This window comes from Lithobates pipiens, unplaced genomic scaffold (assembly GCF_037356315.1).
Source record: "Lithobates pipiens isolate NorthernLeopardFrog02 unplaced genomic scaffold, aLitPip1_a1.2 Scaffold_19, whole genome shotgun sequence".
In the NCBI taxonomy this organism is placed as follows: Eukaryota; Metazoa; Chordata; class Amphibia; order Anura; family Ranidae; genus Lithobates; species Lithobates pipiens.
This window is the reverse complement of record NW_027507764.1, coordinates 506,665,224-506,681,326: the sequence shown is the minus strand read 5'-3', so window position 1 is coordinate 506,681,326 and position 16,103 is coordinate 506,665,224. Positions and strand designations below refer to the sequence as shown.

At 41.9% G+C, this 16,103-nt stretch overlaps 1 protein-coding gene across 3 annotated transcripts in view; it reads right to left on the bottom strand.

Moving 5' to 3' along the window:
* The window catches only part of VPS13B (vacuolar protein sorting 13 homolog B), a 1,337,220-nt gene that overhangs the window by 77,338 nt on the left and 1,243,779 nt on the right, over positions 1–16,103 (bottom strand). For all 3 annotated transcript variants that reach the window (XM_077493096.1, XM_077493095.1, XM_077493097.1), the window contains 3 exons: positions 12,077–12,265; positions 2,992–3,138; positions 108–391 (listed from right to left, as the gene is read on the bottom strand). In XM_077493096.1, the coding sequence (XP_077349222.1) occupies positions 108–391; positions 2,992–3,138; positions 12,077–12,265 (620 nt within the window). The remainder of the gene's footprint in view (positions 1–107; positions 392–2,991; positions 3,139–12,076; positions 12,266–16,103) is intronic.

Here is a 16,103-nt window from a genome sequence, read left to right as displayed (position 1 = left end):
TCAGCTAGTAGACATAAGTAACAAGTTCACCATTGCATTTATAACAAGCTTTTCAGAAACCTTATTGTTTTGCTATTTCAGATCAATAGAAATGGATATTGCCATACTTTGTGCACAAGTCATTTCCACCGCAGTCTCCTAGAGGCACAGCTACACTCTGCCGGGGGAACTCCTGGCGAATGATGGTTGGTAGACTCCAGCACTCAGCGCTGTCAGCCGTGGCGTTATGGCACAAGCTGAGCAGAATGTACTTCTGGAGAGGAAGCGTCTCTGCTATGCAATTACTGGTGTCCGAGATGAAATCCCATAAAGGAACTGTGTTGGATTTGGCGACATTATGTTCCCCAGCTGGGCTGATGCTGAACACAGTGCTGTCTGGTACAGGCACATACTTCAGAGGAAAAGCAGGGGGAGAAAAGGACAAAAAAAGATAAGCTTGATTAAAAGAAACAGATGATTTATTCTACAGAGATTTGACTTATTATTATGAGTTGGACATTTGAAGCCAAACATTGGATTGTTGAAGTACAGCCAGATTTCCGACACAGAACGCAAAGATATCATTTTTCCTTGGGCTTTAAACATAGTTCACCGAGAGGTCTCGTTGTGTAGTATTTGACTAAGCAACAGGTGAAAAGTAGATATTTCCCCAAAAAACCTCTGCGGTTATAACATACAGTGGACAGATAATAGCTAACATGAATGGTAAAACATGATACTGTCCAGGTTCCAGAATGACCTATATGCAGCTGTTCTAGTACCCTACAGTGACCTGAAATGTAGTCTATAATGTCTAAAGCAGATTGTGGACATAGTGATTACTGTGTATCATCACAGAAAGAAAAAAAAATGATACTTTTCACAAGCGCTTACTATACAACCACTATTGTACTCCAATCAGCTGGGGAAAAGACAGGGAGGATAATGGAAAGTTAAAACATACTGAGGGACTCTAAACCATAAAATTGGGTAGTGCTGCAGCTTTGGCATGGAATTACAGGACATGCACACCATGCTTAAGCTACAGACTGGGAACAGAGAGGATTAGAGATGTTATCACAAAAGTTAATGGAGGTGCACAAAGACAGATATATATTTTAAGTCCACCCCTCTCTTCATAGATATAGTGGAGGAGTGCATGTAGCCACCCCGGTGTGCTAATTGCAGGATTATCAGGAGAAAAAATGGAACAGAAATCTGAAAAAAAAAATCCAATGCATCCAAGACATCTAAGCCCTTGTACACACGTCGTCAGATAATCCGACTGTGTGTGGTATGCATCGGACTGATTCCGTCCGAATCTCCATCCGACCCAATTTTCCAACATGTTGGAAATATTTCCCGACCAACTGGGCCGGACGGACCTAATCCGATCATGTGTAGAGCATTTTGATCGAACCAAGTGCCACGCATGCTCAGATCAAATTCCTACATCAAAGCTATTGGCTACTAGCCTGAATGTAGTCCCATTGTAACAAAATTACGTCATCACATTCTGAAAGATCGGATTTTTCGACAACTTGGCCCGACCGTGTGTATGCAACAGTTTCGGACACAATCCGTCGGACTAAATCCGACGGGCAAAATCGGACGGGCAAAATCCGACGGATTTGGTTGGCAAAATCTCCGACCGTGTGTACGTGGGCTAATGACTGGTAAAGCTAAAATATACTACATACTTTTGTTTTTGGGTTTAGATATGGTTTGAAGGATAAGTTCACCTCTGGAACATGTTATATGTTCCACCCATATTTAGGGTGAAACATGTAACATGTTCAAGCTACTCCAGGCAGGGGATCTTTTCTGGCACCCGCTGTCAGAATTTAAAACCAGTGGAGCCCCGCGTGGGCACAGAGTTCTGTGAATGAATGAACTACATCTACTGCCAGCCTCCGTGGCCAACGGCTTGTAGTTCTCTATGAACTGTGAGGGCACTGGTGAGCATCCTCATAGTTTATTGATTCTTTCTGCCATTCAGTAAATGTCTTCCCATACAAGGTACAGGAAGATAGCTGTACTGAATGTCTGCAGGAGCCTGCCATTGCACACACAATCTGCAAGTGTAATGCCTTAGCCCTTGTACACACGGTCGGACATTCTGACAACCAAATCCGTTGGATTAATTCCGACGGATTAATTCCGGAAGAGGTCCGAAAGTGATTTTGCATACACACGGTCGGACTAAGTTGTCGGAAAATCCGATTGTACATAACGTGATGACGTTATTTCATTATGACGGGACTACGTTCAGGCTAGTAGCCAATAGCTTTGGTCTAGGAATTTGATCTGAGCATGCGTGGCACTTTGTCCGTCGGAGTAGGCTACACATGATCGGAGTATGACCGATCGGAGCATTTTGTCGGAAAATTTTTCCGGCAAGTTGGAAAAGTTGGTCCCTCGGATATTCCGACGGAAACAGTCCGATGCAGACCACACACAGTCGGAATATCTGACAAAACGGTCCGATAGGAAACATTCCGCCAGAATTTCTGACCGTGTGTACAAGGGCTTACAGGCTGCAGAGGAAAAGAAAAAAAGAAAAAAAAAAAACACTATTTTTATTTGTAAAGGGTGAACTTAGCCTTTAACATCACCCTCATATCGGCTGCCTTGAATGATCACATAAAACTAATGCCAAAAAAGCCAAAGCCAAAAAGAATTGATTTTTTACTGAACTAGCAGCCATTTTATTTGGTAGCTCTGAATTAAAATTCCTTTGATAACCCACTCTTGATAAAGTTAAGGCAGGGCATAGCCTGCTTAATGTAGAATAACTTAGGAAAACCCAATGGGAGTGAAACTACAGACTCAGCAGCAGTGAGTACTCTAGTCTGACTGATTGGCATGCAATACAATTACAGGCTCAAGATCATGTAATGTATAAGGGGTATCTTAGTACAGTGTACACAGCTAGGGAATAAAAAATAACATTATACGTCTATAAGTAACAAAGAAAGAGTTACAGTCCACAGCAGGAACTATGGTTCATACCTCTTCATCAGAATGCTGCTGAGAAACACACATCTGTGGGCTGTAGTAAATCTTAAATGAAGTATTGTTAATAATCATTGTCTTGTCTTCAACCTGCAAAATCTGGACTCCGTTTCGAACCATTGATGAAATGCTAAACTGACAAAGCTGAAAAAAGCAAAGATAAATTAGTAATGTGATACATATGAGCTTAATCAGTTGCACTGCATTAAGCAGAAGTGGAGAACAATAAACCAGCATTTCCCCAAGAGTGGAAGTGTACGGCTATAGGCACATTTTAAATTGTTAGTACATAGGCTAATGAGTTAAATGGAATCTGCCACAAGAGAATAATGGAGGCAGAGTCCTACTGGCCCGTCTGAGCGCTGGATGATCCTCTGGTGTGCCTAGGGTTTCCATTTAATCCCCAAACACATACACATATTAATTACACAGGTTCTGTGGCTGATAAAGGTGGTAATTAAACTCGCTTAGTGCCTTATCTGTATTAAATTAGCCTCAGAACCTGTGTAATTAATATGTGTTCGGGTTTAAAGGGATGAGCTGGCAACTCTAGGTGTGCCCCAAGTATATGGACCAAAAGTGCAATAAAAACACCTAGTTGGGTATGGCATTTCCACCTGTCATGTTATGCCTGCCTGTCTGCACCAAGCATTCAAACATCAGGGCCTGCCCCAACCATCAACACAGCAGTTACAACAACTCAGCAAGTGTCCTGACTGACACCTCCCATATGGCTGTGCCTGCCCTCCCTTCTGGGGTCACTCACTTGCACTATATAGAATTTTTTAGAATTACATTTTTCAGCCACACAGACATGAATTAACGAAGTATTGGATGTGTTAAAAAGACAAAAAACAAAAAATCCTACATACGCACCTCCATGCTGCACCATCAGTGTCAAGATGCATCTATCTCACTCCACCTCTAAGACCACGAACCAAGCGATCACATGACAGCTTTTCTCTTAGCTCTCATTCTGCTCAAAGCGGAGAGCAGTGACTGTTGGCCATAGCAGCCACGCATTGAAAGACAAAGCCAACTGTCAATAAGACAGTCAGGTGGCTCCATTTCTGTGTCACCTTATGTCAAGTTTGACTGTCAGTGACCAAGTGACTGAGCAAGCATGGTTAGAGGAAACTATAGGTATTAATACAGGTAGACATGCAAGTGTGACCAATTCAGAATGTAACAATTGTATGTTCAGCTATGCCTCCAACAACTGTAGCAATGGTTATCTTTTTGTGCAGATATGCCTTGTTCAAGCAGTGCATCTGTTAGATCTGAAATGTCTTGCTCTGTTATGCCTGTAGAATCTGTAATTTCATGCTAAGATGCGATTCCACATATGCAGAAGCTGTACTGTTGTGGCCAGTATACCTTTCCTTTACCATCAGATATGACTTTTCTATCTGCAAGATCATTTTACACATACTCATTTACGGCACAGATCCTTTGCCTAGTACAACTATCAAGGTAAACTTTCTGAAAGCACACCTTATGTAGCCATCATCAGACGTTACTAATGTATTACCATTCCATCCAAAGGCATACAGTCTACTTATCCTTGCGCTCTCTACACAGTCATTAATCAGGGGACAACAAACCTGGAACCAAAACTCTCAAAAAAATAAAAATGACTGACCAAAATTTAAATCTTGTGGCACAGTAAGAATACATATGGTATGCCAGTAACGCATTTATAGTTACTTAGTGGGATTTGAGCAACCAGACCTAACTATCTCCAAATGATCCCAGTCTGTCTCTGAATGGAAGCTATTATAGCTAACCACTCATTTTGAGAACTTTAGTCCCTGACTGTCTTGCAGATGCCTTGGCTTTAATACTGTGACACTCCTTTACAGCAGTGGTCATCAACCCTGTCCTCAGGGCCCACTAACAGGCCAGGTTTGCTGCTCAGTGATTGCAGTATTCTAGTCTGCTTCTCCCCCAAGTTAATACATAAAACCTGGCCTGTTAGTGGGCCCTGAGGACAGGGTTGAAGACCACTGCTTTACAGCACAGATATTCTGCTCTGTGCCTCAAAAGTATTAAAGTCAGACAGAGCAAGGCACCTAGCATTTTTTGAAAGAAACCAGCAATAACAGCCCCTTATTTGACTTATGGCAAGGTCACTTTAAAGCCCTCAGGGCACTATTCCTCCTACTGATACAAGGCACTATTCCTCCCACTGTCACCAACAATGGGGCACAATTCCTTCAACTGATACCATAGACAGGGCACTATTCCTGCAATTGACACCAATAATGGGAATCATTCTTCCCACTGATACCAATGATGGGGCACTATTCCTCCCACTAATTCCAATGATGGGGCAATAATCCTCCAATACGAATGATGGGGCACTAATCTTCCACCTAATACTAATGACAGGGCACTATTTGTCCCACTAATACCAGTGATGGGGCAATAGTCCTCCAACTAATACCAGTGATGGGGGCAATAGTCCTCCAACTAATATGAATGATGGGGCAATAGTCTTCCAACTAATATATATGATGGGGCACTAGTCTTCCAACTAATATGTATGATGGGGCACTAATCTTCCAACTAATACCAATGATTGGGCACTATTCGTCCCCCTAATACCAATGATGGGGCACTATTCACCCCACTAATACCAATGAAGGGGTATTATTCCTCCCACTGACACCAACAATGGACATTATTCTTTCCACTAATGTCAATCAATCTGCCCACAGATGCTTAGAAAGTTTGGAGACCCCCGCTTTAAAGGATTCCAGTCCTGAAATCAATATGTAGGCCGCTATTGCTCACCTTTTGAAAATGGTAGTTCTGATTAAAAAGTATCTTTAAACTATGTGATCAACTGTATATCAGAAGAATGTGAAATACCAGTGCTCTGGGATAACCCAACAAAGTCACAATGCCACTTTGTTTGTTATTTGTCTCTGCCAAGGATCACAAGTCAGGCAAAGATAATGACAGTGTGACTCTTCCTAGAAAGTCAAACCCACTCATATGATCAGCCAGGAGTTCCAGATTCTTCACAAAATATATGACATTCTACTTTATCATATCCTGATTTAACAAATCAACTTTTATCAAATTACGCTAACATATTTGAGTGGCAGGCACTCCAAAAAAAAAAAAAAAAAAGGCTTTCCTCCCTAAAACGCGTTTTGGTACAAGGTAGTGTTCATAGACCTAAAAAAAGTATATGAGCTTAGTCAAGATATTCTATATATCCTTGAAGACTTAAAAACATGAAGCCTTAGGCCGCGTACACACGCGCGGACTGTTCGCCCAACTTTGTCCGTCAAACAGTTTCGGCAAACAGTCCGCTCAAAATTAGCATGGACGGACATGGCCACACACGACGGACGAACAGTTTGCTGAAACCGTGCACGATGACGTGAACGGCACGTACGACGGGACGAAAAATACGACGTCCTATACACTGCATTATAACTTTCGGCGTGTAAATCCTTTCTGAGCATGCGCGGAACTTAGTTTGACGAACAAGCCTACACACGAGCGGACTGTTCGCTGAAACAAGGTTTCAGCGGACAGTTTTTCGGAAATTCCGTAAAACCTTGTTCGTCAAACTGTCCGCTGAAACTGTCCGCTGAAAGCCCACACACGAGCGGACTGTCCGCCCAAACACTGTTCAGCGGACAAAGTTGGGCGAACAGTCCGCCCGTGTGTACGCGGCCTTACTATGCGTTAGTTTGGTCCTAGCCTTGCCAATAAAACAAAAAACCTTAACTGAAACTCGTTTAACTACATTTCAGATTTTGGATCATTTTTTAACTATTAACGGTAATGCAGAGATTGCTGTCTAATTTTGCAATAAACCACAATTACATTTAATTTAGTCTATAAACCTTAGATTGTTTTCTGTGGCCACTAAATGATGCCTTGCTGCTTGCCAATTCAAAGTTATAGGTGCATTATTAATTTACGATACTAATTTAATTTTCATATGAAAAGCAACTGGAGAAATGGAAATGATGGATTCCGCTGTATTGTGCCCTGTAAAAAGAAATATAAAACTAGGACAGCATGCACCATTTACTTATGGAGTTGTTCCACGTCTCAGGAATGCAGGTGTACAACACCAATGGTACCAAGCTTAGAAAATTACACTAGTAAAAACATTAGAGAAAAAACATTTCCAAAATATCAAAGAAGAGGCAAGGTCGGAAATGAAGAGTGAAAATAGGAAACGGCTTTGCCCTAGGGGTGAATATAATTTTTGTTTAAGTATCAGTGGTTTTCAAATTGCATAAATGTTCAGAGGGGTACTTTAGGAACTAGATTTTTATATCAAATGTAACATTTGAGATTTTATCCCTGCAACAAAGGGCCTATTCACACTCTTACAAAAGACAAAACAAGAACCCTCAAGATTTTTTTTGGCTAACCAAATTTTCCTGCTGAACATGTGTGAGTTTTACCGTACACCTGTCAATTTGGAATTATTCTCAATTTCTGCCCACCTCTTCCAAGATTCCAACAAATTGACACATCTTTAACATTTCCGCATCAAATTTTCAAAGTATAATTTTCTTCTTGCCTTATTACTAAAAACTAGGCATAGGTAGTAACCATTCTCCACTCTACAAAAAATAATTCTTGTCATCTTCATGTTTTCAAATTTCACTCAGCATTCTGTCCTAGTGACAACAGCAGGAGGTAAGGGCAATGTCCCACATGTGGATAAAGTGGTTAGAACTCTACCCCACCTTTTCGAAAGCTATAAAAATATAACAGTTGTGGATGGATGCTGATTCATTTTGTATGGATAGGAAACTCTCATGGAGTGTTCTCTTTTGGTACTGTTTATTGTTGCTGTACCAAATACAAAAGCTTTTCACTATTCATGACAGATGATAGATTTAGAACACTTGCAGGCAGGGCAGGACTTAGGGTGGTGGGGGCCCCTGGGCTTGAGTCACTTTCGGGCCCTACCTTCTATACATTATCGTAGTTATTGGCGTATAACACGCACCCCAAGTTTAGGAGGGAATTTTAAGGAAAAAAACTTTTAGGAGGGAAGTTTAAGGAGAAAAACGTACATTTAAATGCCCATCAATGCAGCCTAATCAGCATCCATCTGCAGCCTTGTCAGTGTAGCCTTGTCATTTGCAGCCTTGTCATTGCAGTCTTGAAGTTTAAAAATGGCGCCGCTGAGATACAGAGTCCTGTGTATCTCGGCGGCTCTCGGGTCCTCTCACAGTCCAGAGCAGAGCCGAGAGTAGTGTACTCAGCTCGGCTCACAGTCACGCTCAGTCCCTGTGTTATGTCCACCACGGTTCGGGACTGGACGTGACTGTGAGCGGAGCTGAGCAGAGTACACTTGTCTATGTATCTCGGCGGGACCCCCTATTGGGCAGGGCCCATGGGCTTGAGCCCAGTCAAGCCCAATGGTAAGTCCTTCCCTGCTTGCAGGTATTTTATAAATTTTATGTGCGAGGTAAGACAGTTGACAGGGCACGGACTGCCAGCTTAAGCTGACCTCTAACCCTCACATTGTAGCTGAAGAGTCAGACATAGGCAAAGTAACCACTTGAGCTCTGGAAGATTTTACCACCTTCATGAACAGGCCATTTTTTGCTATTTGGCACTGCGCTACTTTAACTGGTAATTGCGTGGTCATGCACCCAAACAAAACGTATATAATTTTTTTCACACAAAGAGAACTTTCTTTTGGTGGTATTTGATCACCACTGGGTTTTTTATTTTTTGATATATGAATTAAAAAAGACCCCAATATTATTTACTTTCTGCTATAAAAAACATATCCAATAAAAAATTTTTGGGGCCAAAATGCATTTTGCTACATATTTTTGATAAAAAAAAAAATCCAAGTAAGTATTTATTGATTGTTTTCCATGAAAGTTATAGCGCCTACAAACTATGGTATATATACTGGAATTTTATATATATATATATATATATATATATATATATATATATATATATATATATATATATATATATATATATTTATATACTACTAATGGCGGTGATCAGTGACTTATAATGGGACTGCTATAGTGCGGCGGACAATCTGACGCTGAAGCTGGGGGGAACTGACTAGCTGCCACTGACATCCCCAGTGACATTAATACAGTGATCAGTGATAATACTATACACGGTCACTGTACTAATGACACTGGCTGGGAAGGGGTTAACATCTTGGGGTAATCAAGGGGCTGTGTGCCTAACAAGTGTTAATGTGTGTATTATGCTTTTTACTAAAAATCTATTTGTTCTTTCTCCCTGCATACCCTGTACTATCTGTAATGTGTGTACAGTGTGTCAATTTTTATTGCAGATCTCTCATTTGATGTCAGATCACTCCCTCGGTACAGAGCTACGCATTGTTTACCAACACAGAGCTCTGGGTTGTGATTGCACATAGGCGATCAGCAGGTCCCTGCCGTGAATCATTGGCTGGGACTTACTGACTGTACTTGCGATTGTACACAGCGGGAGGTGGGCGCACATGCTTGTGCCCTAAACCTGGAAGTAGGCAGCAAAGTACGGGTACGTCACTCTGCCTACAGCGGCCGCTCGCCAACAGAACATTGAGGGCGACAAGTGGATAAAGAAAGCAAACAAAGATTAGGTTTGCAGAGTTATAACTTAAGACTGAATATCAAGGGTTCTTGCATAATCTGTAACATGACTGGTTCTGTTTAAGGATTTCTGAGATAAATGTTTTAGAATCTATAACACACAGTAATAATGACAACTCATTCCTTTGGACTTCGGAGTATGAACTTGTTTCAGGCAATGCCAGAATGATCAAGGAAGTAGTAATGACTTGATATTTAGAACTAGGTAGGAAATTCCCAGAGTCACTTAACCCACTTTATGTGAGCATAGGGTGTCAAGGACCCACCCCTGGGGGCATCCCTAAACTCATAGAAGAATGATGCGGAGTGTGTCACTACATCTGCAGCATTTAGGGCCCGGCTACCACCGCAGGAGGGGACCTGTGACATCACATGCCCAGATTAAAGACATCTAGAAAAAAGGAATACATATTACAAAAAATGTGCAATGGTCCCCCAATAGGAATAGGTGGCAGAATGGGAGAGAGGGAGCTAAAGTGGGCCTTTAAGAGCATAAAAAGTAATTCATCTATACGGCTACCCTATTCTTACTCAGCAGTGTTACCATAACAGGAATAAGGGTGTATTGTAAAGTATTTGTGTGCTTTGGATGTGCATGCCCTTTATGCTGTGTGTGCGTACACTACATGTAATCTCTGACTATAGGTCTTGTACTTGTGAGTTGGCTGTCTGTGTGCTGTGAATTAGTGTGCGTCTGTGTAATCTGCTTACTTTTGCTTTTTTGTAAATTATTTGACTCTGTGTGTGCTCTGAACAAGTGAAATAATGTGGTTTGCGGTAACTGCATGTCTCTGCTCTCACTCAGTGGGGTTGATTTACTAAAACTGGAGAGTGCAAAATCAACTAACTTCTAACTGGAAGCTGATCGATTACTATGCAGAGCTGCACCAGATTTTGTGCTCTCTAGTTTTAGTAAATCAACCCTAGTTTGTCAACTCTAACATTATATGGCTAAGGGTCCAATCCAAAGGGTGCTATCTATCCAGAATTGTAATGGATATTGATAGCCATAAGCAATCTCATTTATGGGGTAAAAGTGTGCTGTTGCCAAGCTGTGCAAGTCCCTGCCCTGCTTCTTCTTACATAGGACAACTACCCACCTGCTGGTGTATGATACCCTTCAACAATTGTTCTATTGTGTCAAACTCCTGGCCGTAGTCCCACTCACAACATACCTGGCTGTAATCCTTAATATTAGAGAATAAAGGAACCTCCAGACATTAAATATATTTTCCACACTTTACTGTAGCTTCTCAGAGATGGATGTGACATCTAACATCACATTAACATACCGACAGGTTTCTTCAGTGTGGACCACCATATACAGAAAAGAAACATTCTGTAGCTGTTATTAAGGCAGCTCCGCTTTCCTTAGGAGCACCACAGAGTTGGGACCACTTCTCCATGTTTACAGCATTCGGCCTCCTTCACCGAGAATAATCAAGGTGCCCTCATTTGTATACCAGTCTCTCCTACTGTCCCACCCTCTAGCTCTGCTCAGGCAGGCACACTCCCAGATGACCCTCTCATTCCCAGGTATACTAGTACTCAATTCAGAGGACTCTTATAGCCTGGCCTTTTTCATCCTGCTTACAGCCTGCAGCAGACCGTAAAAGAGTCAGGGCAACTACAGCTGGTCCTTATGGTTGTTGAACTACCACACCTGGAGTTACAACTCTGTTCAGGGCTCTTGGCAGTAGCTGAATACATCCAACAAGATCTGTGGTATTTGGCTCTAATGGTACTTATATGGGCACTAACTCCACCCATTACATCACAAGAGGAAGTTTTTTCTCTAAAAGGGCTTAACACTCAATGACATAATTACCTCCTACCACACTATATTGGGAACAGAGCCACATAGTGGCATACAAGCTAACTGCACCTGGCAACAAATGTACCTGTCATCCACTGATAGTGGCACAAGAAAAATGATGGCATTGTTCTCCAGAAAACTGATAGAATTCATTTGTTGACCTACTGTCTCAGCAAAAGGAATTGCTGCTTCCATTGTGAAAGGGGTGACAAACACTAAATAAGGGGTAGTAAATAACTCACCATCCTACAAACATCCTACAATAAGCATAAAGGAGGCCTTTGTAGTTGAAGTGGTACTAAAGCCTTAAGGTATTTTACCTTAACACATTCTCTGCAATAAGATAAAAAAAAAAACTTCTGTGCGAAGATTCCACTCCAGCCCCCCCCCCCCCCCCCAATCTTACTTACCTGAGCCCAATCTCAATCCATCGTTGTGCACAAAAGCAGCATACCTTTCCTCTCTCTCCCTCCCCATAGGGCAGATTGATGGCAGATCAAATCCTATGATAAGGGTGCAAGGGCCGGGGCAAAGCCCCACTCTCTGTGTGCAAAATTATTGCACAGAGCAGGTAAATATAACATGTTTGTTATTTAAAAATAAAAAAGAAGTGTTTAGAAAAGCAATTTTATACCCTGACCTTTTGATGTCCAGGAAAAGCTCCTAGTTTGATGTTGGCATCAACAAATCCTTCTTCATCCAGTGACACCACTTCACCTGTATCCCCGTCTTTCCATTTTGGAGAAGTCATGTCATGTACCAACCTAACTGCCACAGATTTGTGAACTGTGTTCGTATTGGCCCAGTAGATCCCAAGCTGGAAAGCCTCCTGAAAAACATATGCAGAATCTTCATCAACACATTCTAAACCTCGAGGACATGTTCCAAACAGCAAGGAAACAAACTGTCAAAAGGATAACAAAATCCAGGAAAAAATGTGTATTTACTGCAGCTTACCATTTCTTGGATGTGGATGCCTTTTTCTAGCTAGGAACATTTTTGGCAAGTGCATAAAACTTTATCTTACCAGTAATGCAGTGCCCTTGTTGCTTCCTATGAACTGATCAGACAGTAAAAGCAGTGTACTCTTTATTTTGTAAACTAGTAATCCCATCAACCCCCACGTAATGGAGATGAACAAAGGCAGACATGTTTGAAGTCTAGCCTGTGTGGCAACTACCATAGATACAGTGGAGGAGTGTAGCCACCCTGTGAAAGGAAATGTGCTATTTTGGGCTGAAAATAAAGGAAAAAGGCTCAAAAATAAACCCATGGAGCCACCAAATCTAAGTACTGGTAAGCTAAAATAGGTCCTTTTTTGGGGGGGGGGGTTTAGATATGCTTTAAAATGGACCTTGCAGTAAAATTCAAAGCCCATTCTAACTGCCTCCTGTCCCCTCCCCCTATACAAATCACCTATTGTTAGCATGTGTAGCTGTAAAGATTCAGATTTTTTTTTTCTATATCTAGCAGATCTATCCACCAGTAGTGTTCACCTGACAACCTTTGAGGGCGTTCCAAGGAGCAGATTATGAAATCAAGTTTAAGAGCCTAGGATATCTTGATATTTAGGGGAGCAGGTAAACTCAGTAGAATCAGGTTTTGCAAAAACATTGTTCCCTGTGGTTGGCTGAGGCACAAAGTTCCTAAATAAGCTTGATTTCGGTAATCTTTGCAAACCAAAAACTCAAGGAAGGGGCTGTTGTTTGCTTTCAGCAGACAGGGATGCATGCCTTTGCAGCAATAAAAGAGAAGTTTGTTTGTTTTTGTTTTCCTTGAATCATACTTAGGTGGATGCAGCATCAGTCTGATACTGCATCTGTCCCTCACTGGCTCTAAGACTGAGAACTGATTGATCAAAGACCGCTGATCGCTCGATTCTCAGTGCTCAGTGCACCAGCTCTCTGCTCTTCCCCCCTTGCGCTCACTAGAGTGCTGGGCTATGGATGGGGCAGAAGCAGCTGGCTCAGCCTCTCAGCGGCTTACTAATAGGCTGAGCCAGGTGCCGGTCCCAGCTCTGTGATGTCAGCAGACAGTGGGCTTCAGTCCATTGTCTGCTAAAAACAGGTGACAGTACTGCAGACCGGATTGTACTCTTGCTATCCACAGTACAGCCAAAAATGCTTTGGCTGTATTTCTCTTTTAAGTATATGTATCAATAGAGAGCACTTATAGCACTTCTATGACGCGGGGGTTAGATGAAGGAGAAACGCAACCACGTCATTGGGCATTTGAATGTCTGTGAATTTAAAGATCCAGTACTTGACTTGTGAACAGAAGCCATGAATTCTCAAACAAGACAAGAAGATGTGAAGCATGGTGCCCTCCTCCTCCTGACATCTCCAACAAGGATAACTGTGAAAACGGTTTATGTCTTTGGGACCATGTACCACCTAGAAAGGATCTTGTACCCAGTTTCTTGAATACTACATGAAACATATGCTTTATTGGTCATTTGTATGATTCTGTCTTTCTGTAAAGGTAGTGTGTAGGTCATGTTCCCATCGAGCAAGGTATTTTGGGGTTGGTGAGTTTGATGGACAGGACAAAATATGGTACGAATGGGAGAGGCCAAGTGGAATTGTCTCCTCATCTAGAGATAAATATAATAATAATATAAATATAGAGATTCTGAAGGAGTGGGAAGCAACCTCACCTTTCCCCAATTGTGGGCAAGGAAAGGTCTCAATTGCATTGCCTTCCATACAGGCAAGGAGGTTCAAACCCAGCCCAAATTTCAAACCAGGAATGCCAGTGGCCATCATGAAATGTAACATGGTCAATGGTCTCGAAGAGTGGAAAGAAATGACCTGTCTTGAAGTCCTGGCATAAATTTAGGATTAGAGATGACCGGTGACAGTCCTTAGGGAGATGAGTCAGATAGGGTTGAAGGATTGAGAGGCTTAACTAGTGTCAGTTTCACCCCAATAGTTTGATGGTTAATCAGTTAGTGTGGGGCTTCCGTCAAGTCTGGGGGATCCTCCTAGAACACAGTCTGAAAGGGATTGTTCAAACTGAACTCCCCATTTGCCCAAATTGGGGCACACCATTTCAGGGTTCTTGCCGTGTAAGCTTGTGATAACTTAATACATCCAGTAGCCTCCTTACCCCATCCAGGAAGATTCCCGGGGAATACAGAGCAGGCAAAATCTTATGAGATGTCACGCCAGTTTATTGCAACAGTGTCATCTTTTCAAATTTTGGCGGCTCTGTTTTTCCCTGTATCGAGCTGAAAGGAGGATGAAGTCAATCTCACACCACGGATTAAAGACTGGTAAACACTATAGGTTTTTTTTCCTATCAACCCAGCTTGTTGGGAAAAAAAAAACCTTTCAGCTCCGCTCAGAACCACTGTACTAACTATGTGACGTTAGTACATCAATCTCCCCTGCTGAGCAGTTGTGTTCTGACAAGAGGGCACCCCCCCACAAGAACACTCCAATCAGCGCTGATCGGGAGTCAATCAGCTGCTGGTTTCCAGCATGCTTGTCCAAAAGAAGCTGGCCATACAGCCCGGCTTCTGTCGTACAGACAGTCATACACACGGGTAAAATGTCAGACCCCCCCCCCCCCCCCCAACATTTGGCCTGTGTGTACCCGGCTTAAGACACAGGCAAATATATAAACCTAATATTTTTATTACGGTTAAATTTTTCACCTACTAACAGTTCCCCCTATAAATTTGTATTCAAAGTTTCTGGCCAAAGTATTTTAATTTTAGAGCATGACAACATGCTAAATGATATGTTAGGTTTTTAGGCGAAGGGGATTTCCATCTTCACACTTCAGTCTGCAGATGTCCTTGGAACACAGATGGTCTCTGTGTTTGCTGTTAATAAGCACATATTATATGTTGACAATCACATTTTTTTGTGGTTAATTCCATGCATTAGCTATATTAGAAACCTACATTTTAGACCTAAACTTGCAGTGTCCAAACCCCATGTAGACAGCAGTATACCCAGTAGAAGTGCTGCGCCCTCCATTGAATGCTGGATTAAGTATCGTCTTAGTGCCACTAGCTTGAGAAATGTCATGCACCGCAAGACCAAAGTGCTGTTGTGAGTGATCAAGGTGGGCCCCTTTAGTGTAACCATTGCCCATGTCATATTTTGTCTTAAAGCAGACCCAGGCCTAAGAGCCAAGGTGCTAGGCACTCAAAGTTCCTCTGCTTTTTTTAGCACAAGACAGCTCCATACTAGGTTCTAAAATACAACCATCTGAAAAGTGATAACTGGAACATGATTGCCTAAAGAATACAACCACCTGAAAAGAAAAAATTGTAATCAGATTGGTTCTGGAATACAACACTCTATTCCTCTAGTCTATATAAATGTCTTAATAGTATGGCTGTCTTAGTATCATTGTCTGGTAGACTTGCTCATATAGCATGAATGCTTGGCCAGGGATGTAGAGTAGACATCATCTAGTAGGCAAGAGTGAACCAACTATGATGCTCACTGCCCGCAAAACGAACCATAGCTTTTTAGAATGTGAACCAAATTTAACTGCTGATGTTGATAAGTGATGAAAAACAGCAATGTGATTGACACATACAGAAAACAGACCCTTTTGAGGTGGTGTACGAGGGAAGAAGCTGCTTATGTTAGTGAACTGCTCGCAATACAATTAACACTGGAAATTCTCCATACAACTTTGTTATCATA